This window comes from Gossypium hirsutum, chromosome A03, assembly GCF_007990345.1.
Source record: "Gossypium hirsutum isolate 1008001.06 chromosome A03, Gossypium_hirsutum_v2.1, whole genome shotgun sequence".
NCBI lineage: Eukaryota > Viridiplantae > Streptophyta > Magnoliopsida > Malvales > Malvaceae > Gossypium > Gossypium hirsutum.
This window is the reverse complement of record NC_053426.1, coordinates 105,012,565-105,028,300: the sequence shown is the minus strand read 5'-3', so window position 1 is coordinate 105,028,300 and position 15,736 is coordinate 105,012,565. Positions and strand designations below refer to the sequence as shown.

Below are 15,736 nucleotides of genomic sequence, written 5' to 3'. Positions count from 1 at the left end.
TTCAATTTTACTTAAATCAAGCTAAGGGTTCTCTTTATTTTTCGTATGAATTTTGACTAATTTTTAAAAAACTTTGGAGTAGAATTTCTTTCATGGCAGGACTAATTTTCACAGTGGACAGGAGCCATACTTGTGGGCAAGCATAGGCTAAGTAGGGGGGAATTTGATAATAATCTAGAACGTCATATTTTTATTTGCTAATTGCATATTTATTTTGAGTATGATTCTACTAATTGGGGCTATTTATGTTATTTTATCTTTTAGGGACTAAATTGAAGGCAAAAATAAATTTAAGGGTGAAAAGCGTGAAATTAAAGATGAATTGGGCCAACATGCAACAGGGGGAAAAAGGTGGTGCCGAAAATGCAAACATGGAAGACCTAAGGACAAGAATGCAAAAGAAGAGATTTTATAGCACAAGACTCTATTTTAATTTCAATTATATTAGGATAATTATTAAAGATTTTGATTTAAATTTAATTTTATGATTTATTTTCATTTATCTTTAATAATCTTTATTTATTTGTATTTATCTTTTAGAATTTAATTAGAAATAGACTAGGTTTTCTAGTATTATAAATAGGGGATGAAGTGGCATATATTTGACATCTCTTTTTCCTGTAAACACTCCCTCTCTCAAAAATTCAGTCTTTTGTTCTCTCCTTATTTTCTTCAATAAAAATCTCATTTCTATTATATTTATTTCTTTCCCAAAAATCATGAGTCACTAAACCAATCTAGCTAAAGGTTGCCGAAATCCCCCAAAAAGGTTCATGAGGCTTAGAATCCGTGCTTAGCCTTCTCTACAAGGTATTCATCGCTTCTCCGCATTACGGGACTGACGCTTCCATCCATGTCCCTTAATAGGTGATCTTTTCAACTTGTGTAAGGAACGACCGCTTTATACCTTTTGGGAAGGTTACACAGTCAGTTCGTTGGCTTTCTGCGTCACAGGTTGGCGAATCCAAGAGACAAAACGGCGTGGTATTCGCCGTTGGAAAGTGATGATCTAGTAGAAGATAGTCCCACAAAAGCAATTATTGGCTAAAGTCAGGTTCCGCCTAATTTAAGTCTAAATCCTTGGAGCTGGTGGTCGTAGGCGTTCTCTTCCACTATAACTGGCTTATCCTGCTCGAGAAGGTTTACTTAAAAAGCCAAGGATCGAACCCAAGACGGATCGAGACAACCGAAGGCTGAAATCTTGCCACATAAGAAACTCTCTCTCTCTTCCCAACTCTGTTTATTTTTATATTCTTCATTTTAATGTTCGCAATTTATTTAATTTCACAATTTTTAATTCAACTTAATTTTGCTTTTATTTTATTTTTCCAGATTGAAATTCTTAATTTTTTTTTTTTTTTAATTTTTCAGGAACGCAAGTTTTCTTGGCCAAGAAATTGTCCAGGATTTCAAGAAACGAGCATTCGTACAATCCGGTCCCTAAGGATTCGACCCTACTTCCCCTTTACTGTTATTTTTACTATTTTACAAGGAATAGGATATTTTTGGTGCTTTCAACGACCGCATCACTTTTCGATTCATCTAGGATGAATGCTTCAACCGAGTAGCCTTCTTTACTATCCTTAAGCTCATGTATGCCGAGTATGGATTCGCTTTGAATTAGAAAATTTTTCACAAAAATTACAAGTGAGGTAATTTCGTAATTTCTCTAAACTTTTGGATCAAATTGTAAATAAAAAAATATCTCTAAAAATTTTCTAAAATAATTTTTTTAGAGAAATTTATTTCTACAACTTTATCTTGAATTTAAGTGTGTCCAGATAATGATCCAATGCTCTCTTTATATAGAGAGAATTTAGAAAGTTTAACTATGATTAAACTTAATCACTTTAATATTAAATTAATCTAATATTCATCAAGATAAATATTAGATTAAATTTAATATTAAATCTTATTAAATTAATAGAATATTTATTTAAAAGATAAATATTAAATTAAATTTAATATTAAGATAATCACTTTAATATTGAATTAATAAAATACTATTAAGATAAGTATTAAATTAAATTTAATATTAAATTTATTAAAATAATATTATTTTTGGAATAGTTAATCTAAAATTAAATTCTCTGGTAGAGTCTTAATAGGATTGTAATTCTTCCACTGCTAAACAACCAAAGACCCACTGTTGCCGATATTTTTCGGCCACAAGAATGTCGTTCTAGCAGTTGCCGGCACCTTGAGCTGGTTCGGTTTCTACCGGTTCTGTTCGGGCTAGGACGTTTTGATTGGTCTTGTCTAGCCATCGGTTGGACTGTCGGCTCGGTTTCACATACTAGACCCGATTCGATCAGTTTTTGGGTCTTGGTTTCGATTTTGGGCTCCTGAGTCTAATTTACGATCTCAGGTCCAATTTTCTAGTTCAATTACCTATTAGGCCAATTGTCTGACTTGAAAATTAATTTTCAAAAATATCATATTAATTTTAATTAATTTGATCAATTTAATTTTACTTGATCAAAATTAATTTTCCAAAATATCACTTAAATTTTTCAAATTAATTTTTGAAGAAAATTTTTTAATCAAATTCTCTAGTTGAATAATTCTTGCGACCGTCCAATTTAATTCCACGTCGAATAAATCGACTCAATTAAATTATTTTCAAAGTTGTAAAATTTTCTTTTAATTCAAATACAGTCCGATCAAGCCTTTGTTGAGCTAGCGGAGAGACCAATCGGACATATACAATTAGGCTCTAATAATTGCAATTATGTCCAAAAACATCATTCCGATAATTTATAATCATTAAGTCAGTTCATAAAAAGTATCATGATTGAAAACTCCTAATTACATACTCTTTACGAAAGCAATTCATCTAACTGCTTTGTCCAATGACCTCGTCATATGTATGTTACTGTCATATAATATCATTGATTCTTTTGAGTTAAAGTCGTTCACTAAATACAATCTTATTTTATCTTATTGTCATCATTATGTCTTCTTAATGATTAATATGATCACTATCAACAAATGACTTTGACAAATTGCTCATTCAAGAATAAGCAATCTGTGGTCACGTTCCATATTTATCAATCCACACAATGCTAATGAGAGGATATCGTTAACTCTTTAATTGAGCTATGAATTTCACTGTTACTAGTAAAACTCATGTACCCAACATACTAGTTATCGACTCGATCATTTTTAGAGTATAAACCTTCACTTATATCAAAGCACATGAGTTACATACACATGGTCAGTGACTAACTCAGGATTTAGATAAATCACACCTGAATATCACAAGTGAATTAATTCAAAAACAAATTCAAAATTAATTTATCTTAGGTCTATTCCAATGTATTATTCTACCGATGAATACATCTATGTCTCTACCCGTAGAGTCAATTGCTCTGATAGTCAATACTAGTCATCTCCTCAATTGGAATTGTAGACTACATAATAATTCTTCTTAGTATTTGAATCAAATGTTTATTTTGATTCTTTTATGATATTACAGATTCGTTTAGATTATCTACTAAAGTAAGTTGTCTTTCTCGCAATGTAAACATTCCTACAATGCCACTTACCATCAGTTTGAACATAGATAACAAATGAGTTAATAGTTGCTTGTCACAATTTCGTTATGCATGCAAAATATGAAATATAGAAATATAAGACATAACAGTGAAATGTAAAACTTATTTATTCATCGTTCAAATACATAGAAAAAATTTACATATTTATTACAATATAAACACATTTCCCAACAGAATGTTGAACAAAAAAGTTAGTACTTATAGACCTAAATTGAATAAACTCATTAGGAACTTTCACCTTCCATATAAGAACCACATTAGTCATTCTTTAAAGGCATGCATCACCCATTCTTTCACAATATCCTAATATTTTTTTAATAGAATAATCCACAATAAAGTAAGTCAAACATATAGATACACATAAAGGTACCAAAAGGTTCTTCTATGAATTTATTCGGACTTTATTATCATCATAGTTCTAAAATCATTAAAATAAAATAAAAAAAATCTGATTTCATAATAACTAAATTTCATAATATTTGCGTTTAACAAAATCAGATAGAATAGATTAGAATATCAAATTATTTACTATCTATTGTTAACCCATCCTAATATCTGTAATGTGGACATATGCTTTTGTTGTTTCTTAGGAGTGAACCACTTGTAACTTTGTTATCCAAAGTAAAGCATTCACTGCACAGGCAATTGATGTGAAATCAGGTGTTGGAAAGTGGTTTAAGGCTTTGCAACTTGCAGAATGGTTTACAATGCCTCTTTTGCATATAATAAATACAACAATATATATCATAGATGCTTCTAAGTCCATTCAAAACTGCTGAGAAGCCTATTAATTCCATTGAACCACTCTAAATAGTATACATTATGTACTCTAAAACAACATGATTCCATGGTATCAATCTGCATATGACCTTTCTGTTTGCATGGTGATGTATTTCATTAACTCATTAAGCATTGTTCTAAAGAATTTCTTTTTATTATTTCTGATCAGCTGAAAAATGAATATGCCATGTTTTTGGTTTTGGGCTGAGTTCAACCCTTGACCTTACCTAAAGAATTGATTAGGACTCTGTACAATTTTTGGTTCAGGCTTCCTATTTACAGAAAACCAACAATTTCAGAAATATGACGATTGCTCAGGAAGAACATTCATGTTCTTAAGCACCAGAGCTACTTTCTTTCGAAGGGCATCGTCGTGGAGCAATTGGATAAGGATTCCCTCACACCTCCGAAACAACACATCACTTATTTGTGAATGGTTTAGGATCTTCTGGAGTAAGTCCAAGGCTTTTGTTTTGGCAGACAAGGATCCCTTCTCTAGGACCTGCAGAATTGCCACAACACCTTCACTCTCTAAAATGGCAGCACTTGCATTTGAATGTGACAATGTGCTGTGATCTTCTAACAATGTTTCAAGCGCCATTAGGGCAGCCTCTGCCACACCCGAGTTTGTATCACTCAAAGTTCGCAATAGTGGCTTCACAGCATCTGCCTTGACAAGGCAGAAAGTAAGTCTCTGCGAACATGCAACTCCATGGAGGGGGCATAAAATGTCATTGTCTGCTGAGCCTGAGCAGCACCACGACATGTTAGGGAAGAGCTTCTTCATGCTAAGCAGTAGCATGGAGTTCTCTTGCTTTAGTCTGATGCTTGTTTCTGCGACTGACAGGCTTGTGGACCGTGATAGATGTGCAAGAGCAATGGCAGTTCGCTGCTTGGCCAGCGAGCTACCTGTAGAAAGCAGTCGAATTAAAGATGGATAGAGCTCAAGCTGTCCTACTTGCCTCCAGAGTTGGGGCTTGGTGGGTTCCGTGAATCGTAAAAGTGCAGCTAGTGCATTTTCAAGTAGGGACTTGTCTTGGTTAGTGGGTGCTCCAATCACACCAAATTCTTCCTCCGAATTGCAAATCACTTCATGAATAGCTTTTAAAGTTTCTGATTTACGGAGTACTTCATCAATAACCATATCATCTTTTGGAAGTTGGCTAATTATTCCAGCAGCAAGGGACCTTTCTTCACAATTAGGCGAACATGCTAGGATGGATGCTAAGGTGTTGATGGCAGTTTCTTTTCCAGGGGATGGTGGGAGAGGGACCCCGTCAGGATGATCTTCAGACACACAATGTATTAGCTTCATTGCCCATTTTCTAACTGAAGGATGATCACTACCAAGGCAAGAAAAAAGGTTATCCACGGCATCTGTGTTCGATCGTATTAGATTTTGAGCTGTCTTTGACTTAATGCCTAGCTCAAGCAGCAGGTGCAAGAACTTGACCTTAAATTTACTATCAAATTTTGGAACAAACTGCAAAAGGAGATCGACATTATGCTGTGATTGCAGCTCCTGGAGCCCTTGATACATCTGAAATTGAGGAGGCTGACATGCTTCTATCAGTAGAGCTAGAATCTCAGCAGCTTCTTGTTTAAGGAGAGGATCTGACCTGAATGAAATGAGATTAAGTAAAAGTGGTATAGTTTCCGGATCTGATAGAAACCGCTTTACCATCTTGGGATACGGTACAAGCTTCTTGACACATTTGATGCAAGCAGATTTCCATGCTGGGGAATTTGAGGATAGCAAGTGAACTAGATTGTGAACAAATTGTTTATCTTTCAGGTCATTGATGCTGTTTTCTTTGAGCTGCATCTTTTCCAAGGCTTCAGCCATCAATGCTTGGGTCTCTTGTTGTCCTGCAGCTGCAAGAACAGGCTTTCAAGTAGGTTAATTTACTCAATAAACATATCGTACCATCAGTTTTTTATCTCGATTGTATCTAGTGCTTCACCTTGGTTGAATCGAGCAACAAATGACTGAAAGTATCCAGCTTCAGCCATCTTCACAGCGAAGTGTGTGTTGGAAGAAAGATTCTGCAATACAGCTTTAGCTTTCGACGAGGTATCAGGGTTGGGGTTACTGAGCAAAGAAACCAAGACAGGAATACAATCCTTGGTATTCCCTATTCTCTCTATGAGAGTTTCTGTTTTAGACAGTTCCAACAGGATGGAAACTGAATTGGCTTCTGTTTCACCATTGTACATGCGCTTCACAATGCGGCGAACAGCTCCTGCGTCAACAAGCTGTAGCTGCAATTCCGAAAAAAGAAATCTTAATCATCATATTTGAATGCTTGCTCCAATGAGAAATATAATAACAAAAGAATATACTTAATGGATTAGATTTAAACAGATATAGAAACCCAGTCTTTCCTTACCTGATGGTCCTCACAGTATTTTGCTAAACAATAAAGGCATTTCTCTGCAGCCACACTGTTAAGCCTAGTGTCCTTTAACGACTCGACGAACTTCGGTATGAGTCCCTCCTCTGCAGCTTTCACTGCATATTCAGAGATGTCCACCAGATCCTGCATATCATCGAAGGCTTTGTTTTTTCTAAAAGGATCATCGGAATTGATACCGGCAACTGCAGCTTGAAATTTCCAGTCCATATCTCTTTTCTTCCATTCTTGTATAGAGCTCCGGAGGTTAACATTAGGAGTAAGCTCTAGACTTTGAAGGTCTTGTCGGCAAGTGGGACAATCATGGTTTCCACGCTTGAAATATTCCTCAATAGCCTTCCTCTCAAAGCTGTGGCCGCAGATAATTGCAACCGGGTCTACCATCATCTCATCGCACAAGGGGCATATGAAGGAACCGATAGGGTATTGGTTGTGGTACGTTGAGGTATCCTCATTCAGTGGCCTTGAAACCATTTCGGTACTGTACAATAAGTGTATCAATTGAGAAAGCTCAAGTGACACCGCCAGCTTCTTTTGAACTTCCATCTCATGTTTTTCCTGCTTCAAAAGTGCCAATTCATTTTTCATCAAAGATGCATCGGCATTGGCACCGACTGCTTCCGCGATTTTCTCCAGGAGCTTCACAGCACTCTCTCTGTTTCTACTGCTCCGGGATATTGAATTCTTTATTTCTGAAGCAATTGTTTGTGTTGATGCTGACATGCGGAACTCCATTGAACCCAGGTGCTCGATGATACGGGTATTCATACTCTTCAAGTTCACTGCCATATCAAGATTAATCAACTCAAATGAGGAAACGATTGCAGCTATATCTTTGGCTAAATATTGCATCTGCGAGAGCACCGAATGCGAGTGAAGTATGAACCGGAGATAGCTTCCGGATTTATAATCCTTGATCATCTTGTGGGCTTTCCTTAGCTGGCTGTCCAGTTTCTCCAATGCTGCCTTGGTGAATTCTGAACCCATTGAAGTTTCAATTTGGTTCACATTTAGGGCCTGCAAAAGAGTATCCAACTCAGAGATACTAGTGGAGAATTCTCGGAAGTTGTCTTTCTCAAGCACAACATCCCTTGTTTCCTTAGCAAGATCCACTATTTGCAACCCCACCCTGTTCCACAGTTCCTGTAATACTGCTCCACCAACATCCTCAATTCCAATTCTAAAGTCCATCCAAGACATTGGAAGGAGCTGTAAGAATTAACTCCTGTTTTAAAAGGTAAATTCCTTTCACAGCTGCTCGCTACAACTTTGGCATGTAATAATAAACCCCTGCAAAAGAACAAAACAAAAAGAAGCCCTTATCAATGGCCTTTATTCCTAAGTTGTACAATCAGGATTATTAAGAAACAATAGCTGCCCTATACAAGAACTTTGCTAATGATATGATATCTCTTTCATGGTTCACCTAAAATTCGTTAATAAGACTTAACTAAAAAATGAAAGGGGAAAAAAAAAGAGTTGAACTTGAAACCTGGTGTGTTGATTCTTGGGGCCAATAGGAGGTTGAAGGTGAAGTTCCCGGGCTCTCCAAGAAACGGATTGTTTAAAAAAGACCATAAGAATACGTTGACGCTTTCAAGTGACATAAGGGAAGATATAATTTATAGTTTTTATAGTGTTAAGATGGAAGATTTTAAAGGAAAAGTCAAGCTTGAGTGAACAAAGCCTTGTTAGCGTGCACAATGGGACCGCGGTTGGACGTTGGAACTTTTCACGCAGACTATACGCGGCTTATAAGCACTGATTCTCTGAACCCACATCCACACAGGAGCCAGTTATCACACCCCACAATCAACAATATAAGCAGCACTAATAACGTTGGCTCTTCCACTTGGGTGACGGAATTTCATCACCAAGACCATGGAGTATAGTGATGTCAAAGATGTCGTCATTACCAGGAACTATTCAAATGGCAAGGCAACCACTATGCTTGGTAGTAAAGTCGCCTTCAGTGGGGTATTACAAAATTGGCGTTTGCTTCTCCAAGATGGCACCCTTAATCATTTCATTTAAAAAATTCAAACGCGTCAATTGGGGGTTCTTTCTTATTGGGCTGCGTAAATTAAAATTTTGTTTTCCCATTAATAAATTAGAGCTGAACTAGTTTAATTTTAGAGCTAAGTGGCAGCACTTTTTGACGTCATAATATGAATCTTTGGAGTTCTTAGATTGCGGCACCCTATTACAACACATGTCTATTAAGAACACGTGTTAATCCATTAAAAGTAAAAACATTCAAGCTGCTGGCGATGGTGTGAATTGTGATCACACATTTTACATTTACTTACAAACCAAAAAAGGCCATTTATCTTGGCCCCGTACACCTTTGACCGAAAAAGGCAATGACATGAACCACAAAAACAGGCTTGGAAGCAGGACCCTTTTCCCCAAATTGGACCCTAAATCCAACAACAACCCATGAAACCCGTACTTACGTACGCCCCAAAATCATCAAAATAAGCAAAAAGCCACTAACAGCAACATCCCCAAACTAAGACTGACAATTTTTTTTTTTGAAATGATAGTATTTTATAACAGAAGACAGAAGTTGTAGTTGCTATTAAAAGAAGTAGCCCGATGATGATGAACCCAAATCAAATCCTTCAGCTACCGTATCAGGAACCGATGGTATCTTCCCGAAGACTGGAGTGTGCTGCATAAGTTCGTAAGAGTTAAAGTCGAAAAATGGTTGACTGACTCCTGAGTCAAATCCATCTGCAGACCCGAGAAGGCCAGTGTCACTCCACGATCCATAAGTATAACTCATATCAACTCCAGAGCCATAACAAGTAGAAGAGACATCAGGAGGCAATGGTGGCAGCTCACAGTCATCGCTGAACTGTTGAGAACCACCATTTCCAGCAGCATCCATGACGCCAGTAATGGGGGTGTAAGACACTAGTGTATCACTACTCTCTTGGTTCCATCCAGAAGAGAAGTGGCAGGCATTGAAAGGGTCTTGAGTGAAGAAAAGCTGGTCTTGGTTAGCATCCGTTTGTTGGTGGAACGGTGGGTGAATGGGAAAAATTGACGACATGTCATGCTGTGATTCGTCAGGGGAAATGATGGAGGTGACCGATGAGCCAACTGGCATATCGGAATAAACGAAGTTGGTCCGAACCTTAGAGCCGCGCATGGAGCGAGCGGCACGGTCGTAGGCTAAGGCTGCTTCTTCGGCAGTGTCAAAAGTGCCAAGCCAATGCCTTTCTTTCGTGGAAGGGTCTCTTATCTCCGCTGCATATCTGCCCCATGGCCTCCTCCTTACTCCCAAGAACCTTGCCTCTTGTTGCTGTTGTTGCTGTTGAGGCTGCTTTTGTTGCTGCTTTCTCTTGTTTTTAGAAGAAGAAGGAGAGTTAGTCTTTGAGTTGTTGAAATCCATGAAGATAATGAAAGAAACAATAACTTGTATTTCCTTTAGTGTTTGTCTCTCTGGGTTCTTAATGCTTCTTCCTTTTTTTCTGATTAGATAGATAGAAAGGGAGAGGGATAAAGGGAGAAAATTCTTGGTCTTGGGAATGGAATAGAACAATAATATAGCTCGGTGGTTTTTAGGAGGGTGCTAGTTGAGGCTTGTTTATCAGCCATTTGCATTGGGGTTTAAATAAGGAGAAAATTTTCAAATGCCATCCATAGTTTTCTAAATCCAAAATTAGGAGTGAGCAAAAGAACATTGTCCCATGCTTGCATAATGATCCTAGTGTGGGCCCTAGCTTCTGATTGGACCCTCATAAACTCCCATGAGCACAGTTGCCCTTCATGATGAGTCACTCAATACAAAGCCACTTTTCCTAATATTTGTGATGATACATATGATGTTGGAGAAACACACATCTTCTCATGTTTCTTGTATTTTCAATGTAATTTTTCTTATGTATCTAAGGTAGGAAATGAGTGTATACAACCTTTTTCTGTTGCTTTTTTTTTCAATAATTAGATAAAAATATGAGAAAGGGTTGTATGAAATTGTGATTCCATATCATTCTTATTCCTTTTCAATAAGAGTATGACAAATCAAATTTTTCCTCCAAATCTGATTTGTCTATTGGAAAGGGATAAGGACGACGTGAAATCACAATTTTATACATTCCTTATTCATAATAATATAAGTAGGAAATGAGCTACTTGCAGTTAAAGGCATCCCATCGTATGAGTTTAGGTGAATGTAATTAACTAAATTTGTTTGTGTACTATTAAATGAATTGATTTAATTTCTTTAATATTAAAAAATTTAAATAAAATTAAAATTAAAAAAATATTTTTATATAATAAATATTAATTTTATTATAATTTAGATTTATTTAATATTTTAATAATATAATAACTAAATTCATCACATGAATTTAGCTATGATATCAAAGTGATTGTGCTGTAATATTTATGGGTTTGAGAGATTACAAAGTTACATATATTCAGGTGATTTTAGCAGTACAAGTGATGATTCATCTGCCTTGAGTTCAATCATATCCATTGGGCCATGAGTTTGAACAAGCTGATGATTTCTCCTGCAATAAGTGCAATCATGGGCTCATCACCAGCTTAATATGATTCCCATGATTGACAAGTGCTCCTTTGAATGAACTTTGATTGACTTCCCAATGATCAAATTCGCTTTGCCTTGATTTTCTATTATCTTTCTTCAAAGATTCTGACATGCGAGAGAGAGAGAGCCTGAGCTGAATCCGGAACTAATCATGTAAATGTACTAATAAATAAAGTCACTAGTATTTATGAGTCTGCATGACTCTGAATATATAACTTCATTCAAAAAGGTTTACAAGCTGCTGCAGTACCATATGATTGCCAATCCAAATATCATTTTCATGTGTCAGTACCCATCATTTCCACAAGTATACCTTTTTATCTCCAGTCTTAGAATACAAGTCTAAAAGATTTCTCTTTTGACGCAAAACAACACAATCCATACAAAATATATCTATATATTACGTGTAGTCCTCTAAACACTGCGAAAAAGGCCATGTTGCCCTAAGACTAACTAATACAACTGAGCCTTTTTAAATATAAAAAAAAAAAAATAAACCCGGAATATCACATAATATCAGCCATGTGCATCCAATTTAAACCAAATATAATGATAAGTTCCACGATCTTTCACAGCTTTTTGAAGCTAAAATGTGTGCTTTTTCTTGATATTCTTCAATCCCATGGGGGCAATGCCTTTTTCTCCCTATTTTCAGAGGGTTTTCTCTTTTCTTTTTTTTACATGCCTTGCTTTTGAAGTTTTTGGGGTATCCATTCTTGTTTCACATTAGCATGTATAAGCACACTCAAATGAAATGAAGGGGGCGGCATGTTGGGTTGCATGTGGAAAGGACACATAGGCATGCTTTTTTGAACAAAACATTTCTCTAGGAAGACCTATCTATTTACTAGTGATTAATTAACATTGGCAGCATGCTTTGACCTAAAGGGACCCACTTATAACATTATATAGATACTACAAGTATTTGCCTCAGTGTCATTTGCCCTTTATTAAAAGATGAATTTGAACAAAAACAGTATTATATAAAATAGTTATGAATAAGAAGTTACCAATTTGCATTTAATTATATTATCAGATATAATATATTACTTAAATTTTTTTTTAAAATATCATAATAAAATGTGTTAGCAAAAGGGTTATATAAGAAAAAGTAAAAACTTTAAATCGGGAAATTGAGGTGAAATCCATGTGACAAAAAAAAGAAAATCCTTATAGCCTACTACTAGGATGAATCACATTTTTAAATAATTTCTTTCCTGGTTTCCTAAATTATTAAAAACTGGAAATTTTAGCCAAAATATCCTCATTACAAATCAATATATTTGATAATGATGGCAACTGGCAAGTCAACAGAGAAAAACAAGGAAAGCAGGCTTGAGGCACAGGATGTAATTCAGTTGAATAAACAATCATTCCCATTAAATTATGAAAATTAAACAAAAAGGATGTGATATATGATGGGGGTGGCATGGGTTATATTTATATTTTTTGTGTTTTAAACATGTTAATAAAATGTTGGCATTAAATTTTAATTTAGTGTTGAATTTTGATGTAATAACATATTTCATGATAATAAATACATGTCATGTGGCAAAATCTATATAAAGCTCCAATTTTCATCTACTGCAAGTTGGTTCAATTAAAGGTTCTTGTCTTACGAAGTAGAAGGTATATTTATTTTATTATCAGATTTATGTTGTTGGATATTAATTAAAATATTATGATGAAGAAAGAAACATGCATCCTATTAAAATGGGATGTTGAAGGAGATTTGAAGTCAAAAAATAATCCTAGGAATTTTAAAACTAATTAACTTTTTCCCCAAAACAGAAAATATAATAAGAGTTGTTCTATTTGATGAATAAAACTCAGCCATCAGGAAACAGACAATTTTTCAAAAAATCCCAAATCAATAAAAAAATATCCCATTTCCGTATGATGTATAGGTATTTTCAAATAGGGAAAAGTGCGTATCCCAAGTTAGAAATGCTGACTTTAGAGGCAGTGTAATGTTTATCCTTAATTTGCAGTACTTGGCAAGATTTGATTCCAATATACAAAGTCACAATATTAGGTCAAAAATATGCAAAGACTTTTGAGGAGAGACGATACATATTATATTACAAGGGGCGAGAAATTTGATGTAAATGCGTTGGGATTTGGATTCAAGAGCATGCATGCACTATCTTCTCAGCATCTAATAATTGCCACTTTGTTCATTTGTCTTCCATTTTCCATTTTTATCTCTTTAATTAATATGGTTTTTCTAACTTAATTTCTTGGTTTCCGGAGCCCATTAGCTCCATTATTTTGTCCCCATATGTTGTAAATCTGGATTTAATACTCTTCCCTTTTTCTTCCTTTAGAATTTGTAGATGTTATTGAGTTTTAGTTTAGTTAATATTATTATTATTAGTATAACTTTAATTGCATTTAAATATGTTTTCTAATGGCTAATGAAGGGTCATGAGATAAAAGTAATTAGTTTAATTTTTAATCCGGATTTTACCATCATGTTAAAAGGTTAAAATTAATTTTCAAAATATTGGAACAACTTTTTTTAAGAAAGATTTCGGAAAAAGAAATAAAAAGGTAGAAAAGATCCTAGGATTGCACATGGTGTAGAGAAAACTTGATAGAGATAAAAAGGCGATATGATAATTCTTTAATTTATAGCTACTATAAAAATGTTGAAGCCAAAGTTACTTATATCCATAGTATCTAACTTGTAATAGTACTACTAACAATAAACAAATAAATATACCTAACCTAAGCTAACTTTGAGGATGAAAGGTGTTGGGTTATTAATTATAGAATATAGAAAAATTTTATTTAATTTATAGACAAATAAATTTAGAAGAATAACACATTGTTGGAGTATGGTAAAAATAAAATTAAAAGGTTAAATAAAAAAATGAAATATTAGAGCATGTGGCAGTCTATTTCATAAAAAAAATTAGATTATAATTAAAAGAACATACGTAACAAATATATTTATAAAAAAATTAATATATAAAATAAATAAGGTTTTGATTGAAAAAGTAAAGTTAAGCGGTTGAAAACAATGACAATTTAAGTTTAAATCTCATGTGAATATTTTTTAAAAAATATTATATTAAAATATAAAATAATAAAAATATTATTGTTAGTTTTGATGGTCTTTAGATTTTAATATAATAACATTTAAGATAAATTTTATATATTATATTTTTTAAGTCATTTGGTGGAAATATAGTTGAAATTTTTATCAAACACTTTCAAAATAATTTTAAGGCTTGAAAAATATTTTTTAAGAATTGTTTTTATTAGTATTTTCAAGCTAGGTAAAACACATTGACCAAAAAGTGTGGTACCTAAAAGTCAATGTGCAAAAAGGCGTAAAGATACATCACCCTACTCAAGAGGTACCGCACCCTTCCAACTAAGGTGCAATACTTGTGGCTCAATAGTCAAATTTTGAATAAATGTACTACACCCTAAAGGCTAGGTATTGCACCCAAAGCTCTGCAAGGGATTTTAAGCCCGAAATTTATGCTTCTAATGGCTAGAATTCATCTCCAACGACTATAAACATACACAAACTCATTTCTTGATATAAATATAAGTGCTTATTATTAGATCTTTTTATCATTCTCATTTTCATTCTTTAAGGGAGCTTAACACTTGTAAACACACACCTTTGAGAGGCCTTCTTTGTTTGCATGCTTCATCTTTGTTGTATAGAGCTACTTCAAAATTTTGAGGTATAAAACCTTAAATATTTTTGTAAAAGGTTTTAGTTGCACCTTGTAAAAACTAGAGGATTCTAGTTAAGGCATAAAAATTAGGGGGAAAGTTCTATTTTAGTCTTGTGAGAAAATATAAGTATTGTAAAGGTTATATATTTTACTTGAAAGGTAAAAATTCAAGTATAGTGAAATGGGAAATCCAAAGTTGAGGTATACCAAAATAGCGGAAGTAGACAATAGGGCTCGAACCACTATAAATCGAAGTGTCCAAGTTTTTCTTTCATTTTCTCATCATTTAAAAAAATTATAAAAAAAATTTAAAATACCAATTCACCACCCTCTTGGTGTTTTTGAACCAAACAATTATCATAATAATATTTCTACTTTGTAAATAAAATGTATTATGAATAATTTTCTTAACTATTGAGGAGTGAAAATAATGTAAATATTGAAAAAGTAACCCATTAAAACAAGTCGAATAGTAATTTGTGAAATTGACTAATATTCAAAGATGAGAGACTAGAATGAGTAGTTGCATTGACCGAGAATACTATAATTTTGTTTTAAAAGAACAAGTTGAGTGGTTTTATTGGATACATTACAATTTGATATTGAAAGAAGAATTGGTTTGTTTTTTTCTCCCATCCTTGAGTGAAAAAGCTTGACATAGTCAAGTGTGTATCTATCTTCTAGAGAGGTGAAGATAGGTATACTTTCCCTCCATCCTACTCACTA

At 34.2% G+C, this 15,736-nt stretch overlaps 2 protein-coding genes across 2 annotated transcripts; both read right to left on the bottom strand.

Moving 5' to 3' along the window:
* Positions 1 to 4,469: 4,469 nt before the first annotated feature.
* Positions 4,470 to 8,453, bottom strand: LOC107896960 (U-box domain-containing protein 44). The gene is made up of 4 exons (XM_016822279.2): positions 8,244 to 8,453; positions 6,728 to 8,041; positions 6,302 to 6,599; positions 4,470 to 6,212 (listed from the first exon to the last, which is right to left on the bottom strand). The coding sequence occupies exons 2-4, from the start codon at positions 7,949 to 7,951 to the stop codon at positions 4,633 to 4,635; spliced, it is 3,102 nt and encodes a 1,033-aa protein (XP_016677768.1). The 5' UTR covers positions 7,952 to 8,041; positions 8,244 to 8,453; the 3' UTR covers positions 4,470 to 4,632.
* A 497-nt stretch (positions 8,454 to 8,950) lies between these two features.
* On the bottom strand, positions 8,951 to 10,329 carry LOC107896023 (ethylene-responsive transcription factor LEP). Its single transcript, XM_016821184.2, has one exon. The coding sequence runs from the start codon at positions 10,149 to 10,151 to the stop codon at positions 9,333 to 9,335; it is 819 nt and encodes a 272-aa protein (XP_016676673.1). The 5' UTR covers positions 10,152 to 10,329; the 3' UTR covers positions 8,951 to 9,332.
* Between the last annotated feature and the right edge of the window lie 5,407 nt (positions 10,330 to 15,736).

Excerpts from the sequence above, each read along its gene's own strand:
- LOC107896960 (XM_016822279.2), bottom strand. The coding sequence starts at position 7,951 with ATGTCTTGGATGGACTTTAGAATTGGAATTGAGGATGTTGGTGGAGCA. Across the intron at positions 6,600-6,727 it reads AATACTGTGAGGACCATCAG|CTACAGCTTGTTGACGCAGG; the intron begins GTAAGGAAAGAC and ends TCGGAATTGCAG. Across the intron at positions 6,213-6,301 it reads TGTTGCTCGATTCAACCAAG|CTGCAGGACAACAAGAGACC; the intron begins GTGAAGCACTAG and ends CTGTTCTTGCAG.
- LOC107896023 (XM_016821184.2), bottom strand. The coding sequence starts at position 10,151 with ATGGATTTCAACAACTCAAAGACTAACTCTCCTTCTTCTTCTAAAAAC.